General features: G+C 43.7%; 1 protein-coding gene across 2 annotated transcripts in view; it reads left to right on the top strand.

Annotated features, from left to right (window-relative positions):
* Positions 1 to 1056: 1056 nt before the first annotated feature.
* The window catches only part of ZNF704 (zinc finger protein 704), a 262185-nt gene continuing 237515 nt past the window's right edge, over positions 1057 to 25726 (top strand). For both annotated transcript variants that reach the window (XR_009740869.1, XM_061439067.1), the window contains exon 1: positions 1057 to 1761. Coding sequence is in view for 1 of the 2 variants with exons in the window: in XM_061439067.1 (XP_061295051.1) it covers positions 1279 to 1761 (483 nt within the window). In the remaining variant the exon portion in view is untranslated. The remainder of the gene's footprint in view (positions 1762 to 25726) is intronic.

The raw sequence follows: 25726 nt of genomic DNA, 5'->3' as shown, positions 1-25726 counted from the left end.
CTTCTGGAGGCACCTGCATAGTGTTTGGAGATCCTCCAGAGCCTTCAGCGACAAAGGTGGAGTTGGCTTTTAATTTGAATGTAAACAACGCGGTTTACATACAGCCTAACCCCAAACACTAGCAAATGACTTTTCTTTGTCACACCTAAAAATCCTTAGAAAGTGACAATGTCATGTGGCAAACTGGTTTTGTGCTTGGTTTCCACACTTGATCTCACTTCATATTAATTTTTACAACAACAAACTCAAGTAATCTTGAACCCTTGCCCCGGTTTGTTTCTCCCAAGGTCCGGACGGTGCCAGCAGTCTGCACATTGAATGGTGAGAGCCAAAAGCTGTTAGAATCAGGCACTCAAGGTAAAAAACGCAGAAATAAAAGCTGCAAGACAGCACAGCGCCAAGAGAACTCAAAAGGCAGGGCCTAGAACGGTGTGTTCAAGGAGCCGGAGAGATTGGCGGGCAATGTCCAGAAACAGCGTCTCAAAAATCCAAATGAGTCAGGTTAGCAATTAACCCCAAATCTCGGGTTGGTACACCTTCCTCGAGATTTCGTACAAGCTCAAGAGTAGTCAAGCCTGGCCCGGTAAAGATCATCAAATGACTTGTGGCAAATCTCTTCCTTCAAAAGTCTGACTTGGACCGCCAACCTTACTTCTAGAAGCCCAGTCGATCCTCCTTTCGAAGGGAATAAGCAGCCGTGGGCTAGCGCGGGCCCCCGCGGCTCGCCGGGCCGACTGGTCGGAGGGACCCGATTTTCGGAGGCTGCGGGTTGGAGAAATAAATCCAGTCCGGGTTTTGTCTGCACGGGGGAGGGGGACTGGAGGGCTGCGAGGAACGGCTCGCGAAGAGGGGGGCGGTGGTGGAAAACACACAACACAAACAGCTCGCGCCGGGGAACGGCAGCTGTAGGCCCGGAGCGCGCGGGCCCGGCCGCCGGCCGCATGGAGCGCAGCGCGGCCCGCGGCTCCCGGGCGGCGGCGGCGGCGGAGGCGGCAGCGCGCCGCTCGCTCACACCCACCCCCGCCCGCGGCCGCCGCGCCGCCCCGCCGTAGCCGCCGGCGTCCCCGCGGGCCGGTCCAGCGAAGGCGGCGCCCGCGCCTCTGCAGCCAGTGGCAACCGGCGGCCCCGGGGAGGCGGCTCCCGCAGCCCCCCGGCAGCTCCGCGCCCCGGGCGCCTTGCGACCACAGCGGCCGCCCGGGGAGGAAGAGGAGGAGGACGAGGAGGGGGAGGTGACCAACTCTCCGGCTCGGCGCGGCGGCCGGCAGCCCGCGGGCAGGCATGCAGGCGCGGCGTCTAGCCAAGCGCTCCAGCCTGGGCAGCCGCCGGGGCAGCGCCGCGCTGCAGCCGCCCGGCCCCGCGCCCGCGCCCGCCCGGGAAGGCGCGCTGCCCGGGCTCCCGCCGCCCGCCTCGGCCCCGGCCCCGGAGAGCTGGAGGCCGCCGCTGCCGCCACCGCGCAACGCCGGGACCGACCCCCCTCGCGCCGGGGCCGCCGCCGCCGCCTCGTCTCCGGTGCTGCTGCTTCTGGGGGAGGAAGACGAGGACGAAGAAGGCGGGAGCCGGCGGCGGAGGGGGCTCGGGCGGGCGCCGGCGAAGCCCCGAGGGGGCGCGGAGGAGGAGGATGACGACGACGAGGACGAGGACGAGGAGGTGGTCGTCGAGGTGGTGGACGGCGACGACGACGACGAGGACGGCGACGAGCGCTTCGTGGCCCTCGGCCCCGGCCGCGCGCTCCCCAAGGGCCCGGCCCGGGGCGCCTTGAAGGTGCGAGCCGGCTGCCGGGGCGCGCGCGGGACCCTTGGGCGCGGGGAGGGGGACTGGCCCCGGGCTCCGGCGCGGCGCCGGCTGCGGCCCGGACCCGCGACCGCAGAGGCCGGCCCGGGAGGGGTGTGTCCGGCGGCCGCGCGGGCCGAGCGAGGGGACTGATGAAGCTCAGCGCTCGGGCCCCACACCTTCCCCGGGCGGCCGCTCCCCCTTTCCTCCAGGGCCGCCTAGGCGTGCTCGTCCGGGGTGGGTTGCGGGCAAAGGACGCTTCTCCCGGGTGAGGCGGGGAACTTGGAGGCGGGACGAGGTAGGAGCCGGTCTGCGCCTGGTGGGGACGGGCGAGGTAGGTGGCCGTGAGGTAATATTCGTCCCCAGGAAGTACGAGGGTCCCCCTTCCCCTTATTCCGAGGACTAGTCTAGCTCGTGGAAACTAGCAAACCGCTTCTCTTGTCAATCTTTCAACCCCTTCTGCATCCGAGAACAATTGTGGGTGAGTTTCCATCACCGGCGCCTGTGAGGGAACCGGTAAGCCCAGGACAGCAAGAACCAAGCCCTGGGTTTCTACATATATTTTGCTGGCAGCTTTTGGCAGTGCCTCCCACCCCCTCAACCCCCCAACCCCGTTTAAACTCGACATTGTTTAGCATTTGGGGTTCTTTCCCCCCCTCCTCAAAATTGCAAATGAGAAAAAAATAAAAAAGGAAACCAGAGAAAGTGGGGGTCATTTGGCATTTAAAATGGATGTGAATTTCAGCTGAGAATTCAAGCAAAGTCCCTTGTGTACTGAAGCACTGAGAGATCTTTCCGTTTGTGTATCTTCAGGAGATAAGGGGTTTATTATTACACAACTGACTGGCTGGGCTTTCAGGCATGTGATTGGACAAAGCAAACCACGTTGAGGTTCATGCACAGTGTATGTTGCTAAGAAGTTTTGAGGGCAGCAAGTGGTAAGCAATGGAGTGAGTGATTTTTCTGAAGATTTTTCTGGTGCTTAAAATCCACTGAATAACACTGTTGATGGGAATTTTCACAAGATATTGCTATTTCAGGAAGAAAAACACAAGAGCTTAATAGATAGAGACTATTTTTTTTTTTTTAAACCTTTAAAAAAAAGGAACCAGAAAAAAAGTCTACTCCTCAAAGCATGAAATCGCAGTTCCAAAGAAATGTGAAACATTAGCATTTAAAGAGCCCCAGAGTAGACACGGGCACAACTTTCTTTCCTAGACCACCCTGGAAGTACCAGCTCTGGGAGTGAGAAATTTTCAGCAAGTGGTCATTTGGGATGATAGTTTTTGACAGTTGCTTGTTGGAATCCAGACCATGACCACCCTCATTACCATGGTCTAATAAAAAGCCTGCATTGTATGGCCACAGGATATAGCTGGGTTTGGAATTAAATCACATGGCATCAGTGACATTAAGTAACAAGAGTAGTGACTCCTTACCATTTTTGTCCAGAAATACTGAAAAGATGTCTTGTAGTTTGGACAGTCATTGCACAATTTGTGATGGAAAAATTAATTATAATTTATGTCCTGTGATCAAAGCAAACCCAATATAGAAAAATCAAATTTATAAAAACCAAAGAACTTGATGTGATCATTCATTTTATCAGAAAAAGATTTTCACATCTCCAGGCAAATTTCTGTTAAATTCTTTCAAAATGGGCCTTATTTTATAACATTTTGGGTTGCCTGTAACTTTTCAGGAATTTATATATTGAATAGTTTGAGGTATAATTTTATAATCTTTGCTGCTTTAAAGTCATCTTGACACTGCATCTAAAGAGGTTTTCTAATGAATAAAATACGATCATTTTATTCTAATGCATTTAAGAATGTCAATTTGCTGTTTAGTCTCTAAGTCATGTCCGACTCTTTGCCACCCCATGAACTGTAAGCTGTCAGGTTCCTCTGTCCATGGAATTCTCCAAGCAAGAGTACTCATGGGATCTTCCCGACCCAGGGATCAAACCCACATTTCCTACTTTGCAGGCAGATTCTTTATCACTGAGCCACCTGGGAAGCCCACGAATGGCAATATTATATATATATATTTATATTTATATATATTTATATATATATATATATATTTAGGCATTCATTCGGAGAAGGCAATGACACCCTACTCCAGTACTCTTGCCTGGAAAATCCCATGGGCAGAGGAGCCTGGTAGGCTGCAGTCCATGGGGTCGCTAAGGGTCAAACACGACTGAGCGACTTCACTTTCACTTTTCACTTTCATGCATTGGAGAAGGAAATGGCAACCCACTCCAGTATTCTTGCCTGGAGAATCCCAGGGACAGGGGAGCCTGGTGGGCTGCTGTCTATGGGGTTGCACAGAGTTGAACACGACTGAAGCAACTTAGCAGCAGCAGCAGGCATTCATTTATTCACATATTTATTAAACACCTACTATGTGCCAGGTACTATTCTAGAACACAGCACCTTCCAGATGCCCACATCCTGCAAGAGAATCCAGAGCAACAACCATCCAAACAAATAAAGAAGCCTGGTGCTTGAGATTGTGATGTATCCCCTCATAAGGGAACTGATGCTATCGAGGAGGAAGAGAAGAAAGCTAGTAGAGAGAAGGCCTCCCTGAGGAGGGGACATTTGATCTGAGATTTGAGACGTGTAGTTTGGGAAGATCGTTCCAGAATAAAAATTGCAAAAGTCTTGAGGTGGGAAGGAGAAAAGGCCGAGTGTGGCTGCAGCTTGGTAGGTAGGCAATATGTCAGGTAGCTAGCTTACAGGCCAGCGACATTGAGCTTGGTGGGCCTTTTAAAAGTGGAGAAAAAATATTTGCAAGGTTTTAAGCAGTAAAGGCATACAAAGTGGTTTGTATTTTTTTTATTAATTTTTTAATTCAAGGATAATTGCTTTACAGAATTTTGTTGCTTTCTGTCAAACCTCAACATGAATCAGCCATAGGTATACATATGTCCTCTCTCTCGAACCTCCATCCCATCTCCCTCCCCATCCCACCCCTCTAGGTTGATACATGGTTTGTATTTTTAATAGGGTCATGCTGTGTGGGATATAGAGGGCAGCTGGGAGGGGCAGGGATCCAGTTCCAAGGTGATTGTGGAAGTGCATGTGAGAGGCCAAGCAGTTTGGACCAGAGTGGAGTTAGACATGAGGGGACAGATTCAGGATCAATTGTGAAGATCCACCTGCGATAACTTGCTGATGGATTAGGTGGCAGGAATCTGGGGTGAGACCCCAATGTAAAGGTTGGTTAGATGTGCCATTTACTGATATTGGGAAAGCTGGAGAACAACAGGTTTTTGTGAGGGAAACAATTAAATATTCTCTGAGATGATGCTGAGGTTAAGTCTGAGATGATGCTTAGACATAGGCATGGGAACTGCAAGTAGGCAGATGGCTGCAAGGTGTGGAACTTAGAGGCGAGATTAGGGTTGGAGAGAAAAATATGGGAGAAGCAGGTGTGACCTGCTGTGTAGCAAAGATGCGAACGTACGTTCACATGTCCAAGACAATTGACAAAAAGATGGTAGATGTCAATTATTCTATAACATGAATCATTCAACCATCAGCATGACTCTAAGGACAAGATCATGGAACATGTAAAGTCTGCTCTGCCAATGGTGTCCGCAATAATATTGAAGCTGGGGACAAGAAAGGGAGTGCAGCAAGCCAGAGGACAGTCTTGGGCCAGACTCTGGGGCAGAGCACTGTTTAAGTTTGGGTGTGGAAGGAGAAGCCAGCAAAGACAATTGAGAAACAGCAACCAAACAAGTCAGAGGAAAACTAGAAAATAAAAAGTACAATAAGGCAGGAGAAGATATAGTTCCAGAAGTAGGGAGTAATGAACTGTGTTGAATACCACTGGGATACTGAGTAAGACAAGGACAGAGACATGTTCATTCGGATTAGATAATGCACAATGTGTTGGTATTGTTAACCAAAGAATGTAAAGTCAGTGGTGTGACCTGAGTGGCCTGAGCAGTGAGCAGAGGTGAGAACACAGTGAAAAACTCTTTCAAACTCTTTTAAAAGTCCTTTGCTAGAAAGGAAAGTAGAGAGAAGGGGGAGAATCTGGAGAACATATGGTCTAGAATTTTTTAAAGATAGGATACAGTAGTCTCTGCAGTAAGCCTGCAAGGCAGGAGTCACGGGAGACATGGGCTTAATTCCTGGGTCAGGAAGATCCCATGGAGGACGGCATGGCAACCCACTCCAGTATTCTTGCCTGGGGAATCCCATGGACAAAGGAGCCTGGAGGGCTACAGTCCATACAGTTGCGAAGAGCTGGACACAACTGCAGTGACTTAGTATGCACGCACGCACAGTAGCGCTAATATAGAGACCGTAGCACGGTAGGAATTAGCTGTTACCTGTATGGGAAGTATATTTGTTTTCTGGTGCTGTGTAACAAAGCACAATAGGCCCCCTACATACTAACCTTCAGGTGGCAAACTTCCAAAGGTGCGAACGTACATTCACGTGTCCAAGCGTGTAAGTTAGCTCGTGTGTCTGGCATACTTGGTCACTAGTGTGCATCCTCTGCAAGTGGTTGTGCTTCTGTATGCTTTACTGTACAGTACAGTATAGAGTCCAGTAGTACAGTGTCTTTATTTCAAGCCCAGGATGTCCAGAAGCAAGTGTAAAAGCAGCAGTGATGTAACTGGTACTGCCAAGAAGGGCCAAGCAATAACAATGGAAACAAAAGTGAAAATAATTGAGGGTGGAGTGAGGCAAAGAGATGGTAGATGTTAATTATTCTATAACATGAATCATTCAACCATCAGCATGACTCTAAGGACAAGATCATGGAACATGTAAAGTCTGCTCTGCCAATGATGTCCACAATAATATTGAAGAAGCATAGAAAAGTGATGGAGATGGAGAAACTTCTCAGTGTGTGGGTGCAGGATCAGAGTCCCACTCAGCTTAATGGTGATTTGAGAAAAAGCTAAAAGCCTTTATGAAGACTTGAAGAAACACAGTGAAGAATCAAAGGGCACATCTTTTAATGACAGCTATGGCTTGTTTCATTGGTTCAAGGCTAGAGCCAACCTTCATGATGTAAAAGTAAGTGGTGAGGCAGCGAGTGTGAGTGCAGATACAGTAACTGCCTGGGAAGTTCCGGAGATGCTTCCAGAAGTTATGGAAGTACCAAAGAGCGTCACGGCACAGGAGACGGCAAGGAGATGTTCTTTATCTGAGGAGGGCCTGTTAGTTTTTGAGTTGCAGGACTCAAAGGTAGAGCAGGGCACAAAGGTTGCAGCAGTTGTTCAGAATGCAATCCAGTGCTGCTGTGTCATCTATGACAAAGAAAATGAGAAAAAAAGAGCCACTACCTAGACATCACTGGATTGCTTTTTCAAGAGGGTAGATAGAATGTCTATGTCAGGAGTGTCCAGTGGAGGGCAAACTGCAATGTCACTCATGCTTGATGTCATCAGTGTGATATTGCAGCTTGCCCTCCATCTCCTATTGCTGACAGTCCTTCAGCTCTACCATCTCCCACTTCCTCTCCCTCCTCCATTCAGTAATGCTTCTTGCTTGTTCACTCAATGCCAGCCCTTTTGTGCCAGCTGCTATACTGTACTACTGTACTTTTCAAGGTGCTGTAAGATTATGTCTTTGTTATTTTTAAAATGTATTATTTGTGTGAAAAGTATTATAAACCTATTGAGTACAGCTCCCCAGGTTTCCCAGGTGGTGCTACTGGTAAAGAACCCACCTGCCAATGCAGGAAACACAGGTTCAATCCCTGGGTTAGGAAACGGCAACCCACTCCAGTATTCTTGCCTGGAAATTTCCGTGAACAGAGGGGCTGGTGGGCTGCAGTCCATAGGACTGCAGAGAGTCGAACACGACTAAGCACGCACAAACACCAAATCCAGCATAGGGCTGATTGTATTAGTTGGGTATCTAGGCTAACATCGTTGGTCTTACAAACAAATTAGACTTACAAAAGCACTCTCAGAATGGAACTCCTTCATATGTAGGGGATTTACTGTACCATAGGCTTTTTGGCTTACAAGCATTCTCCCAACATCTATGGGTTAGGAGTCAGGGCCAGGCTTAGCTGGGTCTGCTGTTGTCTCACAGGGCTGTAGTCAAAGTGTTGGGTAGGCTGTGTTCTCATTGGGAGGCTTGACTGGGGAAGAATTCACTTCTCAGTTCACTCTGGTTGTTAGCAGAATTTATTCCCTTTCATCTGCAGGCCTGAGGATCCAGCTTCTTACTGCCTATTCCTATGTAGGCTCCCCTCAGTTCCTGGAGCCCCTCTGCCTCAGCCCCACCTCCACTTCTGCAGTGCTTTGTTACATGATTTCCTCAGCATGGCCTCTTACTTCATTAAGTCAGCAAGGAGAATCTAAGTCCCTGTCTGCTGGTAAGGTGGAGTCTCATATAAGGCACTGTATTCACAGAAGCAGTACTCCATCATCATTGCCATAGTCTATTGCTTAAAAGTAAAAGATGGGTCCCACCCACACTTGAGGGGAGGAAATATGCAAGGGCATGAATACCAAGAGGTGAGGATTGTTGTGAGTCGCCTTAGGGAGGAGCCGAAGATGCAGAGATAAGAGGGATACTGCAAGAGAAAGTCCTTGGAAAAGGGGATCTGGAAACCAAGTATTGATACTGGCCTTTGATAGAAGGAAAGACCCTTCTTCCATTGAGTTAGAGAGAAGATAGGGAAAGTGGGTCCTGATGTGGGTGGTTCTGCATTGGATGGTGGTCAGATCAAGTAGTACTCATCTGATGGCTTATGTTTCCCCCTGCAGCAGGAGGGAAGGTCATCAGCTGAGACTGAAGGAGATTTGAAGAGCTGAAGCCAGGATGTAGTGCTGTGGGAGAGCAGGAGAACAGATGTACCAGAGAAATCAAATAGAGCAGCTGGATAGTATCAAGGACCCCACCTGATGTTGGTGCTTCTACATGGACAGAGTAAGCACTCTGTCTGGGTGTGTGATTTTCCCAGCTTCATTCCATTGGTTCAAACACAGAATAATAATAACAAAAAGAATCCGAGCTAATGTTTATTAAGTTATTTAATGACTATGCTAGAGCAAATCTGGGCTTCCCCCATGGCTCAGCGGTCATCTTCCTGCAATGCAGCAGACACAGGAGATGTAGGTTCAATCCCTGGATAGGGAAGATCCCCTAGAGGAGGGTGTGGCAACCCACTCCAGTCTTCTTGCCTGGAGAATTTCATGGACAGAGGAGACTTACAGGCTACAGTCCATTGGGTTTTCAGAGTCGGATATGACTGAGCATGCACGCGCAGTGCAAGTCTAAGTGTGCAGTCTCATTGAAACTTCATTACATATCCCTGTCAGGCATTATTATATCATCCTCATTTTACAGAAGTGATAAGCAATTTACTTGAAAATACACAAGTGTTAGGTGGGAGAGCAGGGGTTTGAGCCCTGGGCAGTCCAACTCCGTCTCTAGTACCATTAAGCCTTTGATGTCTCTTGGAGACAAAGCAGAGAGCTGAATTTAGCCAGGCGGTTGAGCAATGGAAAGAGAGAAAATATTGTTGGTGAAGTTGATACTGCTGTGACTATAATGATGGACTATGGGCCCTAAGAAAAGTAAGGACAGGAAAGGGCCATGGGCTGGTAAAAAGTGAGGGGTCAGTGGATTGGAGAAAACAAAGGGGAACCAATAAAATCATTAAAAAATAAGAATGAAATGCAGGACAGTTTGGATTCCAAGATAATGTTAATATGAATGAATATTTTCTGAATATTTATAAACCAGGAACTGTGCTAAATACTTTATATGAAGGAGGATTTCCTGAGAAATTATGATTTGAGAATCAATATGCTCCAGTTGGGGGCTTCCCCATTGTCTCAGCAGTAAAAAATCCATCTGCAATGCAGGAGATGTAGGTTTAGTCCTTGGGTAGGGAAGATCCCCTGGAGGAGGGCATGGCAATCCACTCCAGTATTCTTGCCTGGAGAATTCCCATGGACAGAGGAGACTGGCAGGCTACAGTCCATAGGATCGCAAAGAGTTGGACACTGCTGAAGTGACTGAGCATGCATGCACACCTGCTCCAGCTGAATATACCGATTTGGACCTGAAATAGCACACCTGAGGCTGTTGGTCACAGCAGAGCTGTGGTTCACATCCAGAGCCTGTGCTTTTAATCTTTCCCTATTTGTTTTTGATGTTTATGTCTATTTACATTGAGGAGGATTTGCTACAGCTCAGGAAATAGAGGAATAGATACTAAGTATCTGAGATGCTTGGTTACTATCATGGACACTAAGTTGGGCTTTAAATGAGACAAGAAGAGAAACTTTGTATTACACAGTTGTCAATTTCTGATCAAAGAAGCTTTCAGGTTTATGGGCAATGGTAAGATACACACAGCCCCTCAAACCTAAAGAAACTAACCTCCTGGGTGAGGAATGATGAATGATGAATAGCAGGTAAATATCTTCAACCAGAACTTTATTTTTTATAAAAGAAAAAAATATAAGGACACTGTCAAACGGAGGAAGGATTCTAGTATAAGTTGTTACTTAGTGAAGGCAAAGCAGTAGGGGGCTGAGATAACAAGGCCAGACTTCGCTCTGCGATGCTGTATATTAGTTTAGGGATGAGAGCCAGAGAATTGGAAGAGATTGATCATGTACTGTTATATTTCGCTCTGCGATGCTGTATATTAGTTTAGGGATGAGAGCCAGAGAATCGGAAGAGATTGATCATGTACTGTTATATAATAAGTTTAGGAGAAATCTGGACCTGAAAGACTGCTTGTAGTTCTATTAAGAGTTCATCTATTGGAAAATTGGGAAGAAAGGTTTGTAAGTGAGATTGTTGTTGTTTAGTCACTCAGTAATGTCTGACTCTTTGTGACCCCATGGACTGCAGCACCCCAGGCCTCCCTGTCCTTCACTATCTCCCTGAGTTTGCTCAAACTCATGTCCATTGAGACAATAATGCCATCGAACCATCTCATCCTCTGTCATCTCCTTCTCCTCCTGCCTTCAATCTTTCCCAGCATCAGGGTCTTTTACAATGAGTTGGCTCTTTGCATCAGGTGGCCGAAGTACTGGAATTTCAGCTTCAGCATCAGTCCTTCCAATGAATATTCAGGACTGATTTCCTTTAGGATGGACTGGTTTGATCTCCTTGCTGTCCAGGGGACTCTCAAGAGTTTTCTCCAGCACCATAGTACGAAAGCATCAATTCTTTGGCACTTAAGTGAGATGATATATGTCAAAGTGTCCACTTTCAATGCTTAATAAATGTTAATCGAGAGGAATCTGCTTCGTGTGTGCTGGCTCTGTAGGGACATCTCTCAGACTATTTCTGGGCTATCAGATGACTTTACGAAGCCCTTGGCAGGGACTGAGTGCAAGCACTGAATTTCAATTTGCTAGCAAGTATATGTGCTGCACATGGTCTGCGTTGGCTCGGGGGGAAGGCATGTGCCTCTGATACCAGACAAAGTTGTCATTCACTGAACTGTCGACTGCCAGATGTGGAAGTGAAATAGATTATCTGGTAACCCAACACCCTCCTTCAACTGCTCAGGACACTGGGGCTAGAAAATCAGAAATGCCTTGTCCAGTTAGGGCTGACTAGCCGGTTAGGCAGGGCCAGGATTAGCACCTGGTCTGCCAATGCCAAGTTATCGCCCTCCTTGCTGAGTTAGTCCTTTGTGCCTGGAATGATCTGTCTGTACCTAGTTTACTCCCTTGGAGTTGTAGTTAGAAAAATCAGTTTCCTGAAGTGATCCACCACTCACTGTTTATCCACTTCTATTTTGGGAACACTCTGCTTTCTAAAATACATCAGGGAGAGGTGGTCTCACTTGTGGCTGTGGGAGGTGGGCAGGACCCTCTGTGAATCCTGTTCAGATCAGCCCCCCTCCCTGTGCAATCCCCAGGCCACTTGTGTGCTCAGAGGACAACTTCTTGTTGTTGTTTGTGGTTGTTGTTCAGTCACTAAATTGTGTCCAACTCTTTGCAACCCCATGGACTGTAGCCCACCAGGCTTCTCTGTCTGCAGGATTTTTCAGGCAAGAATACTGGAGCGGGTTGCTATTCCCTTCTCTAGGGGATCTTCCCGATCCAGGGATTGAACCCACTTCTCCTGCATTGACAGGCGGATTCTTTACCACTGAGCCTGCAGAGGATGGTAATAAATAGCAGATGAGCCCCATTTTATTGTGAACCAAATTCCCTTAATTTCTGGTGTGGTGCGCCTGGTAAACCAGCGTAGAAAACATAGTTTATACTCAGCCCTTAAGTAGGGCCTCTCCTCCTCTACCAGATTTTACTAGTTGAGCCTGCAGTGCCCCATAGCACAAGGGTTAGGAAAGGAGGAGGAAAGGTCAAAAGTCACCCCTGCCTGGAATCTGCTCACCTGAGCTTAGTGAGAAGGAGCAGAGAGATATAGGCAGGATGCCTCTGAGAGCCTCTGGACACTGTTCATTAGTAAATCCGTCCTGGTCTCATTACCCTGTCCTGCCCACTCAGGGGGACTCCAAGGGGAGAGGTGTGGGAGCCTGTCCCTCCCACAGCAGTGTGCACTGTCAGAGCTTCTGGTCTACATGGAGCAGCCAGTATTGCACCATGGCTTGATACAATATCTGCTAAAGCTGAGGAAACTTGACTTTTCATTGCCCTGTCCCATCTCTTCTAAGGTAAATGCATGGTTTCCATTAGACTTTCTGAAATATCTGAGACTTAGAGGCCCTTGGGGCTTCCTTGGTGGGTGGCTCAGACAGTAAAATATCTGCCTGCAGTGCAGGAGGCCCAGGTTTTATCCGTGAGTCAGGAAGATCCACTGGAGTAGGTAATGGCTACCCACTCCAGTATTCTTGCCTGGAGAATTCCATGGACAGAGGAGCCTGGTAGGCTATAGCCCATGGGGTCGAAAAGAGTCAAACATGAGTAAGTGAGTAACACTTTCAGAGGCACTTGTAACCAACCTACCTGTTTAGTTGAATCTGTTTGAAATATGATTTTCTTTGGGTTTGCTCTCCAGGTTTCTGGTCATTCCCTCAGGAGATGTTTATTATAGGTCATTGCATGCCATGTTCCTGATATACATGTAGGAAAAAAAGAGTGAATAAGACCGATTTCCACTTCTGGGGAGCCCACAGCCTGGCCGATTCCTGCCAAGTTATCGATAAAGAGGTTCAAAGCCCCTTTTCCTCTTTATCCCCAAGGTCAGGATTAGATCCGTTGAGAGACCTTGCATGGCTACAACAGGTTGGGATGAAATTTTGATATGTATCCTAAAGCATTTGTAGCCAATCTATATGAAGAAGATTATATGATTTGGACAGGAGGTGATTCCTGAGTAATTAGGCAAAGGATGAGTTTAGATCACAAATTTGACAAATAACTTCTGTTGCTCTCATTTACTGGATGAATTGGAACAGAATATAATAACTCTGAGATTTGTGTAGTGGAATTAGAGTGATTAAGTTCTCACTTTTCATTTAAGGTACTATTTGGAAAATCCAGAGTTAAAGTTTATACATGGGGGAAGTAGGCTCGACTGTGGAGTTTCGAGGGGCTTCCCAGGTGGTGCAGTGGTAAAGAATCTGCCTGCCAGTGCAGGCACTGCAAGAGACGCGGGTTTGATCCCTGGGTCAGGAACATCCCCTAGAGAAGGACATGGCAACCCACTCTAGTATTCTCTCCTAGAAAATTCCATGGACAGAAGAATCTGGTGGTCTACAGTCGATGGGGTCACAAAGAGTCAGACATGACTGAGTGCACACACATCCACACACACACTAGAGTTTTGAAGGAGAGTCTGTAATTTTAGGGTAAGAACTCTGCAGTAACATACAAGAGGGGTTCATTCATCTTGCAGAAGACCATGGAGCTTTGAGATGCAAAGAATTAAAAGGATTTTGCCTGTCCACAGCTCCATGTGGACTAAGAGCGTGTTTTCCAGGCCTCACACCACACTCAGCAGTGACACACTTGCTTTCCTTATGTTCTTGTCATACTGGAAGGCCGAGTGACAGTAAAGTCTCCCTGATGAAGGACTAATTGGGGATGGCTGGTTCAAATAAGTGAATGTCAAAAGTGCTTTGACATTTTAAATTAAATCCAATTTTTTAAAGGCTACATGCCTTGAAATATCATGTAGTAAAACCTGTAAGCAGGATAATTTTAGTCCATTAGTAGGATCTGTGTTGTGGGCTCTTTAGTAAGGCAAGAGGGAACATGACTGAGTCAGAGCAGATGACCCTGCCCTCTGCCCCCTCCCCACTGGTTCCTCCTCGTAAATCAGGAAATGAGCTAACACAGGCTCTGGGTTTCAATTCTGACTTCTCCACTGCTAATTGCATGGCCTCATCAAATAACTTGATGTCCCAGTGCTTCAGTGTTATCAGATAAAATTGGGATAATATTGTTTTGCCATTGCCTATTGTTATTTTTTTATTTATTTATTTTTTTAAATTATTTTAGCTGCACTGGGTCTTTGTTGCTGTGTCTGGGCTTTCTCTAGTTGCAGCAAGCAGTGGCGGGGGGAGGGGAGGGAAGGGCTACTCATTGTGGTGGTTTCTCTTATTGTGGCGCATGACATTAGTCACTCCATGCCATGTGGAATCTTCCCCAACCAGGGCTCAAACCCATGTCCCCAGGCGGAATCTTAACAACTGGATCACCAGAGAAATTTGCCTATTGTTATTAAATATGGCCAGAGACCTCCTGAAATTAGAGATGGATGGCAATTTATTTCCTTTTTGGTTCCGGAAAAGAATCTTTTGTAGAACTTTGTTCAAGGACCCAAAATCCTACAGTCATTTTGACTGTTAGAGCTTCCTGCTTGTTCCACACTCCCAAGGTATTTCAGAGAGCTGCTTCCTGAAGTGACTTCGTTCTTCTGAACTCTGAGTGTTCCATTGTATCAGTGGTGAGCTTGAATCTTCCCTTTCATCTCAGGAAGCTGAGAGTCATTTATCTACTTGTGCAAAGAGGACGAAAACATTCCTGCCCTCAAGTTCATCAGTCTGTTCAGATGTCTAGCTCTTATTTTGGAAAAAGCCTGGGTACTAGCCACGCAGGAGGGGAAAGTCTTACCACACACATTGAATTTTGTGTCGCTAAGACCTGTGATGTCGATACCAGTGATGTTACCTCTCACCTCTAACTTGCTTGGGGCTGAAAACCTCTGCATTGGTGTCTATGACCTGTTGTACTTTTGTTTGGGGAAGAAGTCATTGTTCTTTGGGTAAATGGGGATGCAGAGCTCAATGTATCCTTCTAAATGCTTGTACCTGCTTGCTTCCATATTGGAAGATATCTAGTAAGGAGGAGAAAAGGACTCTAGTTTAACAATTTAGGGGAATTCCAGTTAAAAAGAAAGATACAGATTTTTTTTTTTTTGCAAGTTATAAAATGTTTTAAACATAAAAGAAATTGAAAGAGAAGTATAACACCTATATACCCATGAGTAAGTTATTGGCCTTAGATAACAAGGGCCATTTTGAATTTCTAAGAAGGTGAATATAGATTGTGGCATTTACATATTTATTGGACCATTTACATATTTATTGGAGCCTTTTATTTATTTATTTTTTTCTAGAACACCTTTCCTTCGGATGCATTTTGGGAAATTCCAGTTTAAAATTATTTTTTCTAAATGGGAAATCCATGGATAAGTGGCTTATGCTTGGGATAAATTACTAAAACATCATTATTAAAGAAATAAATTGTCACAGAGCAAGGTTAAAATATTGTTAGTGGGTCTTGCAAGCTTTGAAATATATTTCCTCATAAAGCTGCTAATTTCTTCAATATAAAAAAAAATGAGTATTATATGTGGTGAATTTTCACTTGTGTATCTGTGAACACCAGTCCTCCATGTGAAGTTTAAAACCTGGTAGAAAACCCTCCTTCTCTTGGTAAATCAGGCTCTGTGATGAGTCCAGTGGGGGAGACAGGAGATGTGGGAAGTGCTATCATGACAGAATTACAAGGTGCCCAGGGAGCAGAATATCACGCAGTGCTGATACCAAGGCGAGTGTATTTAATACTATGGTTTTCACAAGATTGAAAGTATCACAGTTGTTTAAATGAAAAGGAACATATACATCCCGTAGGATATGCAGATTGACACATTTTCTGTCAATAGCAGTATGACTACTGCAAATAAAGGTGTTGAGCATTTATTAACACTCAGTACCCTGTGTTGGACTCTTTATTGGCTATTGTTCAATATTTCAGTGTTACCCAGCATTTAATGCATTATAATTTATAGAGGATGCTCATCACTCTCTTGGAAGAAAACCTAGGACAAAGCTAGAAAACATATTAAAAAGCAGAGACATTACTTTGCTGACATAGGTCCATATAGTCAAAGCTATGGTTTTTCCAGTAGTCATGTATGGATGTGAGAGTTGGACTAGAAAGAAAGCTGAGAGCCAAAGAATTGATGCTTTTGAACTGTGGTGTTGGAGAAGACTCTTGAGAGTCCCTTGGATTGCAAGGAGATCCAACCAGTCCATCCTAAAGGAAATCACTCCTGAATATTGGAAGGACTGATGCTGAAGTTGAAGCTCCCGTACTTTGGCCACCTGATGCAAAGAATTAACTCATTGGAAAAGACTCTGATACTGGGAAAGACCAAAGGCAGGAGGAGAAGGGGATGACAGAGGACAAGATGGTTGGATGGCATCACTGACTCAATGGACATGAGTTTGAGCAAACTCTGGGAGTTGGTGAAGGACAAGGAGGCCTGGCGTGCTACAGTCCATGGGGTTGCTGAGAGTGGGACATGACTGAGTGCTTGAACAACAACAACTCATAGCTAACTTGGTGATCTTGGAAGGTAGATTTTATTATCTCCATTTTACAGATGTGAAAAATGTATTGGAGAAAAATGGGGCAGTTTTTGTGGACAATATATATATCTATATATACACACATACATATAGAATTTTTTTTACCAAATGACATATTTGTCAAACATTTCAGAAAACATTTGGGGCCAACAGATTTAAAAAATAATTGGGATTGTTACCTAAGCAACAATGGAAATTTAAGGAGAGAAGGACTTTATTTTGGAGTTTAAATTAAAACAACATGAAATACAGTTTTCATAAACACTTTCACTTAGCTTGTTTATGCTTTAAAAGTCACCTACAAGTGCTTGCTGAAGAAGAAACCATTAATTTGTATCAGTTTGGGTTAGGATCCAAAGTTTAGCTTAACAGTTTTTTTTTTTGGATGTAAGCTTTTGACAGTGTTTTCAATTAGTAAGTTCATATACTTAAAACTCAGAACTAGTTTAACAAACTTAGAAAAATAGTAGAAATGTTAGCAATAAGGATCTTTAGTTCTGTTCAATGATTGAGTTGTGTCCGACTTTTTTCGACCCCATGGACAGCAGCACGCCAGATTTCCCTGTCTTTCACCAACTCCCAGAGTTTTCCCAGACTTATGTCCGTTGAGTTGGTGATGCCATCCAACCGTCTCATCCTCTGTCATCCCCTTTTTCTCCTGCCTTCAATCTTTCCCAGCATCAGGGTCTTTTCCAGTGGGTTGGCTCTTCACATCAGGTGGCTAAAGTATGGGAGCTTCAGCATCATTCCTTCAAATGAATTTTCTGGATTGATTTCCTTTAGGATTGACTGGTTTGATCTTCTTGCTATTAGGACTTATGAAAATGAAAATGTGAAGAATATCTGAAGGAAAAACAATCTTTTTCATCAGATATAACTCACAATAAAAGTTGTCTCAGTAAAAGGAGGAAAATGGACCCTTGGGCCTATGTAAGCACTGGACACTATATCATCTTAGGTGGGAAAGAGGAGGTTGATCATATGGAAGAGCCACTGGAAGGTTTGAAATGATCCAAGATAGGGTTTATGGAAAGGGAACAGTGACTGCTATTTGGATTTCCCATTACGCGAGTACTTGGTGGATGTTTAAGAGGTTCTGAAAATGCGCGCTTAGCCATGTGTTGGGTGACAGCAATATTTTTCAGCTCTTTATTCTTATTCTAAAAGAGATTTCTATTCAAATAGGTCTCTCAACTCTCTGTATTGATTTTGTCACTTGAAATTTTCTTGAAATCTAGCACAGAGGTTATTAGAGAAAATTCTTTTTACTTTAAAAACCATAATAGAAATGATGTAGTTTTCATTGTTTGTAAACTATGCCTATTTTTTATGTGTTAAAATGGAGATATCTCAAAGATCTTGTTTAAATTCAGTGACAAGTTAATGGTTTGATTGTTTAAAGAAATTTGCGGGGTGGGGGGTTACTACTTCATTCAATCCCATGGTTATTCATTCAACAGCTATACTCTTTGTCAGGTCCAAGGACTCAGAAGAAAAAAGACTTGGGAAGGGTTTCCACTCACATTCTAGCTGGAGAGACAGACAGTAAACTTTGTGGATGGTGGTCCATTGCTGAGCTCAGAATCCATGGAGAAAGAGAAGATTTGGTCTGGAAAGTGTGAATCAACAGTTCACCCTTAACTGTTGTTAAGGGTCTTAACTGTGTTAAGTGTGAGATGCCGGTTAGACCCCTGTGTGAAGATGTCAGGTAGGCAGGAGGCAGGTGGAGAAGACAACCAGGGATGGACATCAGAAGTCATGGGCACGTGGACAATATCTACAGTGAGGAAACTGGTTAAGAATACGTCTAGGGGGAGAGTGCAGGTAGAGAAGGGGAGGTGCCTAGGAGTAAGGAGCTCAGCAACACTTCAGTTGTAGTGCTCCTTCTGTCTGTTTTTCTCTCAATACCTTTATTATTATATAATTCACATAATATACCATATAATGCTTCCTTTTACACAGTCAGTATTTTCTAGTATTGTTGCAGAGTTGGTCAGCCATCAACCACAATCTAATTTTGGAACATTTTGTCACCCCCTCAAAAGAATACTAGAGTGGGTAGCCATTCCCTTCTCCAGGGAGTCTTCCCAACCCAGGGATCAAACCCTAGTCTCCTGCACTGCAGGCGGATTCTTTACCAGCTGAGCCACCACGGAAACCCTAAAGAAACACTGTACCCATCCACAGTCACAACTCCGTGCTGCTTTATATGCACCTATACTCATTTGGTTTTATTTTTCAGTGTCAGTAAGTCATTGTTCATTCCTTGTGCTTTTTCAGGAAGGAAAGAAGGCAGGAGGGAGACGAGGGTTAATATATATTAGAAAACAAGAAGAGGAGGAAGAGAAAAGAAAATCCAGTACAGCAAAATCACCCATTTGATGAATATACCCCAGTGAGGGGGTCACCACAGCTCAAGGGAGTCCAGTCTCCTACAGTTCAGAAAAAAAGGGGGAAAGGAATCAGAGAGAGCACACAGACTAGTCCTCATTTTCCTTCCCTGCTCTCTTCCTTGTAAATTCCAGATAAAACTTGGTTTCTAGCAGTGAGCATGGGGTTGAATTACATCCAGTCTACATCCTACTAGATAATCCTATGTCAACTTTAATATCAGATTCTTGGCATCAGCAGAAAAGTCCCTGAATGAACTGGGCAGACTTTCTTTCCTTTCTCAGTCTCCCACTCTGAGTTTCTATGTGGAAGCCCCTTTCTGGCATTGGAAATGAGGGGTAGAGAGTTCCTAGTTTGTTTAGGTTTTGTGCAGATCTTTTAGTATTTAGAATCTTATTGTTTGTCTTGGCTAAAGGTGGGACAGGAGTCAAGTTTTCAGGATAAAAGAACTTGTCCGAAATAGGAAGTAAGGGATGGAGAAGAATGAGAAAATGGGTGAGGAACTCCCACTTTGTGGAAAGTGGCACCAAGCTCACAGGTCACGTCTTCTTGCCTGGTTGCTGGGGTCCAGCCCTGGTGGATCCAGGGAATTCGAAGCGGGGACGGCGTCGGTGAGGATCAGGAAACAATTGGTTAATTAAACGTTAATTAAGGATAAAGAGTAATAGAATGAGGATAGCTCAGTGAGGAAATTCAGTGGAGAAAAGAGGCTGAAATAAGGATAGCTCAGTGAGGAAATTCAGTGGAGAAAAGAGGCTGAATAATTCAGCCAGAAGGTAAGAGAAAGAACGACATGGTGAGACCAAGTTTCGGTGAACAAGGCCCGCACTTTATTTTCCAAAGTAGTTTTTATACCTTAAGTTATGCATAGAGGATAATGGGGGAAGGGGTAGAGTCTTGCAGCAAACCAGGCTTTCTTCCTGCAAACTTATCATATGCAAAAGCTTAGGTGATTTGCATCATCTTCTGGCCCGGAAGCCTGTTAACATTTTAAGACCCTTTCTTCAGAAAACTTATTTTTCTCTAAAGGTGATTGGTCAGGAGCCACCCTCCATAAGCATTAGATAAAGTTGCATTCCTACAGAGCAAAGGTGTGGTGGGCTACAACAAGAAAAAGAATTAACTCAAGGGTCCCAGGTTACAAACATTAAAGCTACTACTTACACCAATTATATTAATCAATACACTGCCAGGGACACAGCAGGTAAGGGATATGGAGACTTAGCAGCAAACATTGGCCCAACAAGTGAAAATCCCTTCACCAATACAATTTCTAATCAATCTTTTAACTACTCAAAAGAATCTGTGTTTAGACAGTTTAGAACATCTCCTGCCTCTCACAGTTGGGAGGCTCTGAACAATCACATGTGGCCGGAAAAACCTATTCAGGTAGGCTAGAGGATTTCCAAAGGAGTTTGTAGGTTAAACACTGTCACACCCAAGAATTATTAACTGGAGCTGTAAGCTACCTCTTTTTTCAGAGAGGTAGTGGGGGACAGTCCCCCGTAAAGTCAGAGGTGTAGGTGAAAGCACAAAGCAGAAAGTAGGCAGACTCTGGTTTTGGGGGTATATGCTTGAGAATTTCCAGGGGGACTCCTGAAGCTCGATCCCGCCTTTGCGTATGCCGAGCCTCCTTCCTCATGACCTTTGTCATGGGCGGAGTTCCTCTTGCTGGCTACCGGCAGTGATAGAATTCCAGTTGAGCTATTCCAGATCCTGAAAGATGATGCTGTGGAAAGTGCTGCACTCAATATGCAATATGCACTATGCACTCAGTATGCAATATGCCGGCTCCCGGCACCTGGTGCAGAATCTCTTCACAAAAATGCTTTGATTATTTTTCTTTCAATACAAAAAGAAATTTGTAAGCAATAAACATGCCAAAACAACGTGAGAAATGCCAGCACATAATACTTATACAAACTGGATCACGTAAAATATCGCACAAAATAGATCATACCAAATCATAACTTGTGAAGTTCTGCAAAGCTCATATAAGTCCAGAACTGGAGGGAACTGGCATCAAGGGTGATATACCTTATTCATTGTGTGCTGTTTCATTTGGCATCTTTTAGCACACGGTGGTCAGCACAGTAGGTCTGTGCTGATCTCTTAATTTGTCCTTTCTCCATTAGCTACCCTGGCACTGTTGTTACCACTGCAGCAGAGGACACTGGCCCTGGAATCACAAAGAAGCTCTTGTTTAGAGGATCATCTGGGAGCCATACAGAAGTACAGAGTTTTGAAAGGTTAAGGATTCTAATTTTGTTCCAGGCATACATCCCAGGCAGCATGGGAGAGTACAGAGGTTTCATTCTTAAAATTTTGCTTCCCTAACACTATGTTGAGATCTTTATTCTGCAAGCATGAGTGTGGCTATGCACACACATATACCCTACACCCACTTTTGTGTAATGTAGACAGCCTGATCCAACAGAAGATAAGATCTCATACAGAAAGTGAGTCCGTGTCCCAGGATTAAATATTTGGTCAGGAATTCTTAAATACACACACACACACACACACACAAACATACACACACAAGCCTTACTTTTTGTTTTCACTCACACTGTTTTGCCAACTCTGACTTATTCTAACCTTTGTGTCACTTCCTATTCAGGGCTGACTTCCAGTCATACATCTGAGAGGTAAGTCAGAGTTGTTCTTTAAAGTTGCTCCTGCTCTACAGACCTGGAGCTACTGACTTACTTATCCCTGAGATTCCTCCTATACCTGAGAGCATGGTGTGCACATGAGGGCCTCTGAGAATAATGTATTCAAAAATACAAAGTCAGAAAAGTTATATTAAGAAAAATAAAGAAAAAACTAAGTATACAATGAATGTCATTCCTACATTGCTAGTGCTATTAGCATCCTGAGGGAAGCCAGACCCAAGTTAGAGTTATGAACAAATAAATTTGTAATAGATCAGAATGAGAGGCAGCAGGCCTGGAGATACGACCCCAACCCCTCCCCTTTTATTTCTCCTGCTATCATCTCCCGTGGCTTATGTTCGTTCCTAGCACCCTGTACCAACAGTGGGTCATGGAAAAGACAAGACAGGGAAAAAGCCCTGCCCTGCCCGGAGAGAGTCCTGTCACACAAAGTGGTAGCTTCTTGAGCTTATTAACCTGGTCTTATGTTTTATCTTCTTACTTTAGCGTGGGACGTACATGCCTTTTCAACAGGAAAACAGCTTTCTTATCCAGGCCACTTTCTAGCCCTAGAGCCTAGAAACTATGATCAGAGATAAAGAAGAATATCTTGTAATGTTAGTTCAGTTCAGTCACTCAGTCATGTCTGACTCTTTGTGACCCCACGAACTGACAGACACCAGGTTTCCCTGTCCATCACCAACTCCCAGAGCTTGCTCAAACCCATGTCCATTGAGTCAGTAATGCCATCTAACCATCTCATCCTCTGTTGTCCCCTTCTCTTCCTGCCTTCAATCTTTCCCAGCATCAGGGTCTTTTCCAAGGAGTTGGCTCTTCACATCAGATGGCCAAAGTATTGGAGTTTCAGCATCAGTCCTTCCAATAAATATTCAGGACTGATTTTCTGTAGGATTGTCTGATTTGATCTCCTTGCAGTCCAAGGGGCTCTCAAGAGTCTTCTCCAGTACCACAGTTCAAAGGCATCAATTCTTCAGCACTTAGCTTTCTTTATAGTCCAACTTTCACATCCATCAATGACTACCGGAAAAACCATAGCTTTGACTAGATGGACCTTTGTTGGAAAAGTAATGTCTCTACTAAGAGTTGGTTTGTTAAGAAGACATAAAATCCTAAATATTTATACACCTAATATAGCTTCAAAATATATGAAGCAAAAGCCTATAGAACCAAAGAGAGAGGAATAGACAAATCTACAAGTATAGCAATGGACATGGGTTTGGGTGGACTCCAAGAGTTGGTGATGGACAGGGAGGCCTGGCGCACTGTGGTTTATGGGGTCGCAAAGAGTCGGACACGACTGAGCGACTGAATTGAACTGAACAAGTATAGCTGCATATTTTAATTACTCTCCCATTTATTGATGGTTGATAGCAAAAAAAGTAAGAATATAGACTGTTTGAACAATACTGTCAACCAATTTAACCTAATTAACATTTATAGATCCCCACACTGAATAATTGAAATATAAATACTGCTTTTAATTGTATGATAAATATTTACGAAGATACACTATATCCTGGGGGCAAAGCCAAGTCAGTAAATTTCAAAGGCTTGAAATCAAACAGAGTATATTCTTTGACCACAATGGAATTAAATTTGAAAATCGATTTAAAAAAGTAACTAGAAAATCCCCAAATATGTGAAAATCAATCAGTATTCTTCTAAATAATCACTTGGAAGAAAGAAGAAATCACAATGGTAATTAGAAAAGAACTTTAATTGAAAATTAAAATGAATCCTATCAAAGTTTGCAGAACTTAAATCACTGCTTAGAGGGAAATATATTGCTTTAAATCAGTGATCTAATCTTCCATCCAAAGAAGCTAGAAAAAGAAGAAGAAACAAGATATGGTAGGAAATCAGTGAAATAAGTAGAAAACAATAGAGAAAATCTGTGAAGCCAAGAGCTGATTCTTTGAGCAGATCAAATTGATAAACTCCTCATTTTGTAAAGAGAGAAAGCACAATCCAGAATGAAAGACAGGGTGTCATACGGAGCTACAGACTTTAAAAAATAATTACAACATATTACTTGATGTTAGTAGAGGACTTTATGCCAATACATTTGACAGCTTGGATGAAATGGGTAAATTCCTTGAAAAACATAAATTAACAAAACTGACCACTAAAAGTAACAGGATGTTTGAATAACCTACCATCTGTTAAAGAAATGGAATTTGTAATTGAGAACCTTTGCACATGGAAAACTCCAGACCTGAATGCTTTACTAGTGAAATCTGTCAAATATTTAAGGACGAGATATGTAATACTAATCTTAAAAAGGTACAATTCCCTGGTGGCTCAGATTGTAAAGAATCTGCCTACAATGTGGGAGACCTGGGTTCAGTCCCTGGGTTGGGAAGATCCTCTGGAGAAGGGAATGGCAACCCACTCCAGTATTCTTGCCTTGAGAATCTCATGGACAGAGGAGTCTGGTGGGCTACAGTCCATGGGGTCGCAAAGAGTCAGACATGACTGAGTGACTACACTTTCACTTTCAGTCTTACAAAAGCCTTTACCAAAAAAGAAAAAGATTGAATATTCCCAATAAATTTTATGGGGTCAACATAACTCTAATACTAAAAACATACAATAACATAAATAAATAACATGTTAGACTTTTTTATATACATGACACAAAAATACTAAACAAAATGTTAGCAAATCAAATCTAGCTATATAGAAATGGAAAATAGGTTATGACCAAAGGTTTTTTTTTTTTTTTTCTTTCAGAAATGTAATTTTGGTTAAATACTTGAAAATCAATTGGTGTAATTAACTATATTAATTAGATAGAAAGTAAAAAGCCACATGATTATGTTAATAGATGCAGAGAAAACAAAGTTCAACACCTATTCATGATTTAAAAAAGAAAAACCTTTCAACAAATAAGAAGGATGGAAAGTCTCAAATTGATAAATAGCATATATAAGAACCCTGTAACATCTTAACACTTAATAGCAAAAGATAATTTCCTCCACCGCTATGAGGAACAAGACAAAGATGTGTGTGCTAATTCCTTTATTCAACATGGTGCTGGAGGTTTAACCAGTGTGGTAAGTCAAGAAAAGTAGGTGCAAGGCATACAGATTAGGGAAAAAAAGAAAATAAGACTGGTTCTAGGTGTTGGTGATATGATCCATCTTCAGAGAAAATCCTAACAAAACTACCAGAACGAATCAGTGAACTTAGTATACAAGGTCAGTTTACAAAAATTAGTTGTGTGTACTGCACTGGAAAAATGAAATTAAAAAAAAAAAAAACAAAAAACTGTTTACAGTGGCATCAAAATCTAAACACTTGGAAATAAAATTAATGAAACTGTGCAAAAATTATGTGTGAAATCTACTAGACATTGATGGGAGTAATTAAAGAAGACCTAAACGAATGAATTGATATGCCATGTTCAATTAGAAAATTCAATATGGTTAAGATGTCAATTCTCCATATATTGGTCTATAGATTCAATGCCATCCCAGTGATAGCTAAGTTGGTAAAGAATCCATCTGCAATGCAGGAGGCCCCAGTTCAATTCCTGGGTCAGGAAGATCCACTGGAGAAGGGTTAGGTTAGCCACGCCAGTATTCTTGGGCTTCCTTTGTGGCTCAGCTGGTAAAGAATCCACCTGCAATGCGGGAGACTTGGGTTTGATCCCTGGGCTGGGAAGATCCTGGAGAAGGGAAAGGCTACCCACTCCAGTATTCTGGCCTGGAGAATTTCATGGACTGTATAGTCCATGGGATCCCAAAGAGTTGGACAGGACTGAGCGACTTTCACTTACTACTTCTATGTGTGAAATCTATTAGACATTGATGGGAGTAATTAAAGAAGACCTAAACGAATGAATTGATACACCATGTTCAATTAGAGAATTCAGTATGGTTAAGATGTCAGTTCTCCACGTATTGATCTATAGATTCAATGCCATCTCAATGAAATTCTCAGCAGGAATTTTTGTAGAAATTCACAAGCTAATAGAAAATGTTTATGGAAACAAAAGAAAAATAACAAAGTTGCAATACGTACTCTACTTGATTTCAGGGCTTACTATAAAGTGAGAGTTATCCAAATACTGTGCTACT

Source organism: Bos javanicus, chromosome 14 (assembly GCF_032452875.1).
Source record: "Bos javanicus breed banteng chromosome 14, ARS-OSU_banteng_1.0, whole genome shotgun sequence".
In the NCBI taxonomy this organism is placed as follows: domain Eukaryota; kingdom Metazoa; phylum Chordata; class Mammalia; order Artiodactyla; family Bovidae; genus Bos; species Bos javanicus.
The sequence above is the reverse complement of the archived record's forward strand: the minus strand, read 5'-3'. Positions and strand labels throughout refer to the sequence as shown.